Source organism: Solanum stenotomum, chromosome 10 (assembly GCF_019186545.1).
Source record: "Solanum stenotomum isolate F172 chromosome 10, ASM1918654v1, whole genome shotgun sequence".
NCBI classification, from domain to species: domain Eukaryota; kingdom Viridiplantae; phylum Streptophyta; class Magnoliopsida; order Solanales; family Solanaceae; genus Solanum; species Solanum stenotomum.
The window spans coordinates 55,380,432-55,386,248 of NC_064291.1; the positions used below are offsets into that span (position 1 = coordinate 55,380,432).

General features: G+C 28.7%; 1 protein-coding gene across 1 annotated transcript; it reads left to right on the plus strand.

Moving 5' to 3' along the window:
• Positions 1 to 2,917: 2,917 nt before the first annotated feature.
• Positions 2,918 to 5,531, plus strand: LOC125843210 (uncharacterized). The gene is made up of 7 exons (XM_049522423.1): positions 2,918 to 3,112; positions 3,609 to 3,701; positions 3,784 to 3,981; positions 4,344 to 4,499; positions 4,756 to 4,809; positions 4,924 to 5,064; positions 5,148 to 5,531. The coding sequence occupies exons 1-7, from the start codon at positions 2,918 to 2,920 to the stop codon at positions 5,529 to 5,531; spliced, it is 1,221 nt and encodes a 406-aa protein (XP_049378380.1).
• Positions 5,532 to 5,817: the final 286 nt, after the last annotated feature.

Here is a 5,817-nt window from a genome sequence, read left to right on the forward strand (position 1 = left end):
TTGGGGAGTTTGATTAGTGACTTTAATTTACACTAATTACGTTAATGCAACAACAATAATTTACACTAGACCATATAAGGAAGTTGGAGAAATCATATTCCTCCTTACACCAACTAATATTATTACCCTTATTTGTATATACACTTTTCTCTCATTTTATGCAATCACAAACACATTTTATACATTTATATACCGAAAATGACTAATTGTCTACCGAACCAAATGACAAAAAAATGGGATGTTTGCTGCGAATTACAAATTCTTGTTTTCTCATGTAATGCAGTTTGTAAGTTGGTCTCCAATCCAACACAGAAGTAGTCCAATGCACTCATAGGATTTCACATGTATGCAAAAGAAAGAAGAAAAATTATTTAANTACAAACACATTTTATACATTTGTATACCGAAAATGACTAATTGTATACCGAATCAGATGACAAAAAAATGAGATGTTTGCTGCGAATTACAAATTCTTGTTTTCTCATGTAATGCAGTTTGTAAGTTGGTCTCCAATCCAACATAGAAGTAGTCCAATGGACTCATAGGATTTCACATGTATGCAAAAGAAAGAAGAAAAATTATTTAAGGAAACATTACAATCTATCCCTTAAAAGTTTATAATTACAGAAATCCCTCAAACTGATACAATAATATAAGCGTTGATACATTAATCTGATGTGCGAGATACATTAATCGTTAAGTAAGATACATTACATTTTATTCATGATACACTAATCTGATGCGCTAGATACAATAATATAAGCACTGATACATTAATCTGATGCGCGAAAATGAGGGATTTTGGAGATTTGTAAAACTTATAGGGGATAATGGTAATAAGTAAACTAAAAGGTGGGATTTCTGTAATTTTTTCAAAATTATTTCGAGTCCACAAATACTTAAATGATAAAGATGTGATTAATATAGACGTAGATGGAATGGCAATATATGTTGACGATCCTTATTTAAATTGAGTTTTAGATTACTCACATATAGTACCGGAAAAGTTCATATGTTATGTACTTTATGGTGATAAGGAAAACAATCATTGTTGACTCTCAATTTTGACACTCTACGATTTCGATTAATTATTGAGCCTTTTTATTTTCAAACAATTTAAAATAATTAGCTTTATAAAATTCAAAAATATTTTCAAATAGTTTCTAGACAATTTTGTCATTTTTCTATGCATATATTTCTATATGTTCATAATATATAGATTTATATAATTATCACTTCTTTTGAATATTTTAGAAAATCATTTTCAAGTTAAATAGTAGAATATTCTTATTGCTCTATTGATTATTTTTTGAGAAAATTGTATGAAATAGCAAATTATTAATACAAATTAAATGTTATAGCCGTAGTTCCTTTTATTTGTAATTCACAGAAAACATTCCATGTTTTTTGCCATCCCATTTGTAAACCGAAATATACAAATAGACCAATTCGGTATATATATATATGTGTGTGTGTGTGTGTGTGTGTGTGTTGTATAAAAATTAATTGCAGGACCCATTTGTATACTAAAATATACATATAGACCCATTCGGTATACATATGTGTTGTATGTATGTAGTAATTTTGTTTATATACAATTACTATGTTTTAGTTTGTACACCGAAATATACTAATAAATTTTTTTTATGTATGTATATCGAAATATACAGATTAACACTACAAGAAAAGTATGAATTACATGGGGATTTTCCTGGAGATTAGTATGAAAATCCGTAGGAAACTTATTTTTCTGCAAATTTTCATACTAATCCCCAGGAAAATCCCCGTGTAATTCACACTTTTCTTGTAGTGTAATAGCCATAGCAAACATAAAATTTGTTATGGAACGCAATTATACAAACTATAACTATTACATATGAATATGATTTTTATATTTGCTAAACCTAAAATTTATTTTTTTGAGAAAATTACATTTGATTGCTACATTTGATTGGGCTTTGTGAGATTTGTTTCATTTTCTTAAGGGTTTTGTTTTTGTATTTACTCAAAGAATTGATGGAATTATGTTTGGAAATATTTCATGATATAAACATAGTAAATAGTATACATTATTTTCTACATTTAATTAATAAATTGATGAAATTAGGTTTGAAATATTTCATGATATAAGTAGTATATCCATGCTGTTCCAGGGACACGCCGAAAAATGACACTATAGTAATAAGTTAAATTTTACTTTATATTGATATATTTAACATTTTAAACACCTAAAAAAATATTGAAGAGTCGCAGCTCAGTGGATGGCCAACAAAAACTCTTTGCCACTCAAATTCAATCCCCCATGGCTACATTTTTTTTTTTTGGCTTTAATTTGGACACTCTTTATAAATTTTCTAACTACGTCACTGAGTATATCGCTACAATTTTCGGAGAAGAGGCCATAGAGAACAAACTAAACATTTTCCTCATTTAATAATGTAATTATCTAGTCATATTCAGATTTTTAAGAATAAGTTAAATATGAAACTATAATAAAAAGGGAAAAAATAAATGCAATCCTCAGTATTATGTTGACTCTATTGATATTCTATGGTCAACTTATCCTTTTGGATTTTACTTGGAATGTGAAACTAACATTTATTAAAATAAAAATAATAACTCTTTTAGATTTTATTAGACAATGGTTCAAAGATTACATTAATATCATGCGCAAATAGTCAATTCAAAATTTTACTATATAACATCTTTCTCATACTAGGCAAATGAGATATATAGATGTTCAAAAAACATAATTAGCACTGATACAACAACTAAATCAAGTAAGTTAATTACCTAGTGCTTACATGTTACGTTAGCTAATTGAAATTAGCAATATTTTTTTAAAAAAAATAAATTATGTTGTGTAAATTACTTTTGTTGCTCAAGTATTGTTGTATTTACATGTTTCCTAACATCCATGCCTATAAAAATAAACGAATATATTCAGGTAATGTTGATGCATCAAAGAATTATTCGACAAATTTTATTGATATTATATCTTCTTCTCAATTATGGCGGGGTTCAAGGAAAAACAACGTTATCTAAAATTGAGGAGTTAGAGTTGGAGGAACAACTTAAGCTTCTCAACAAGCCATCAATCAAAACAGTTAAGGTATATATTTCACGCTAAAGAAATCATTATATTTAAAAGTCTGGTGAGTAGTTATTGTATTCATGTGTTAATATTAATTGTAACAATAATTATCCTTCAATCCCATAGTTTTTATCCATGAAGATTTTAAAAATTATCTAACTATCTTTTTTTTTATTGGCTTTATTCAAATTTTAAAAACTGATGTGGTAATTAAAAGTTTTGAACCTTCTACAAATGTGTAATAAATGATATTTACTTTGATTAATTAAAAAAGGCATAACAATAAATTTGATAAAAGTCTATTATAACCTTTGAAACTATAATATCGGTAAATATTAAGTTATGATTCTCAAAGTAAATCTGAAGTTATGTACAATTGAAAATTTAAAATGGTGTTTGCAAATCTATATACTTTTTGTTTCTATTCTTTTTTGTAGACATTTTGTGCATAATAGAATTTGATCTTCTGTTATTAAAGGATGGTGTTTACAAATTATTTTATTTTGGTTTTTAGAGTAAGTCTGGAGATACATATAATTGTGTGGATTTCTACAAGCAACCGGCATTTGATCATCCTCTATTAAAGAATCACAATTTTCATCCGGAGGCATGTGTCTACTTCACTTTACTTTTCAACTTTATAATAATAACATATTTTTAAATATACAATTTAAGTTTTGAATGGACAGATGAAACCTACTTTAGCTAGGTCAAAACAGAATTCAAGTACCTCTGCATCTAATTGGTCATCGAGGATATGGTCCGAAGATGGTGGTTGTCCCTTTGGAACGGTTCCCATTAAAACAATTACTAAAGAAGATCTTATTAGACAAAGAAATATGCCACCACCAGAAGATCATGTAACATCTGATCATGAATTCACTACGGTAAAAAATGTTACATTAATTCACAATATTGCCTTAAATAATATAATCATGATTTTTACTGTAATCTAATATGTTAAGCACCACTACATATAAATTAGTTCTTTATTACAACAAGTCTCATATGTTTTATTGCTTATGCACAGATTACCGATGTATCTTCACAAGTATACATGGTATGTATATTATTATTTTCTATTATTTGAATAGAACATGTTAAATTGATCATAATAAATGAATATATATTGAAGTTTGGAAGTTTCTTTTTTCTTGTTTGGACCACACTTCTCTAATATTTATACTGATATCAAATATTTTAATATATCTGATCACAATTTAACAAATATTTTTAATTTCATATTTAGCTTGCAATAGTTCGAATTCCAAAAAATCCACATAACAAGTTTGGGGGAGCTGGAATGGCCAATAGTATATGGAATCCCCTTGTTGAAGGTCAACAACACAGTGCATGTCGATTGAAAGTTCAGAAAGGATCAGACATCTTACAAGTTGGTTGGAGAGTAAGTTCACTACTGAATTTATTAATAGTTAAATTATTTTGCTTGTGATTGCTTTGTTTATTTGAAAAATAGTTTTTAAATTTTAAAAAGATCAACTGGAGAAAGAAAGGTGGAAGAGTTGAGTGTGTGGGGTTGGGTGGGGTGGGGTGGGGTGGGGTATCAGAAAATTGAATATTACACCTCTAAGAAGCAAGTTATACTCCAATCAATATTATTTATTTTGTTTATTAAGTCAAATACATATTTGTTGTTTCAGGTAGATCCAACACTATATGGCGATAATAACACTAGGCTTTTTGTACATTTTCAGGTAAGGTACCTTAGTTAATTTACTGATTTTAATTTTGCATTCATAAAATTAACATTTTCTCTCATTAGTTATTTATTTCAAGTGAGAAGTTCATGTGTACTTTACATTTAATAGGCTGGTAATAAACATTGTTTCAATGTACTATGCTCGGGATTTGTATTAGTAAGCAGTGAGACACCTATTGATATGGTTTTTAAAGATGTTTCACACCATGGAGAAGGGGGTTCATGGGAAGCCACAATGTACATCGATTGGGTACATTTATTTCTTTATAAAAAAAATTTATGTTTTGAATGCTACAAATATACTAATGAAGATTTTTTGCTTCTCGATAAAAGGATCAAGCCAATGGCAACTGGTGGTTTTTATTTGAGAAAAGTTATAAAAGAATTGGTTTTTGGCCTCAACAAATCTTCACTGACTTGAGAGGTTTTGCTGATAACATTGAGTGGGGAGGTGTCGTGTATAGCCCACCGGGTGTGCCTAAACCTCCAATGGGCTCAAGTATTTTTCTTGTTGGAAACACTGCAGATGATGCTTATTGTAGGAGGCTTAGCGTTTTAAACGCTGAAGGTGCTACAATAGACGTAGATGAAACGACAATATATGTTGATGATCCTCATCTGTATCAAGTTTCGGATATCCCACATTTCAAACCTGGAAAGTTCCAACATGTTGCATTTTATGGGGGGCCGGGAGAGAGTCAAAAACTCCAAATGTAATGATATTTACTTTCATATATCAAAAAAAATATGGAGTTCCTAAGAATATATCACTTGTTATATTTGTTACGATCCATTTTTAACTTGGTTAAAACATTTCATAACATAACTATTTATTTGAAAAAGAGAGTCATTATCTAATTTTTATTGGAACTATGAAATCATTTTGAAAAGGGAAAATGCATAAGTACCCCCTCAGCTTATGCTCAAAATCCCTGAGACACACCTAACCTTTATTAAGGTCGTATTACCCCCCTGAACTTATTTTATATATAATTTTCTACTC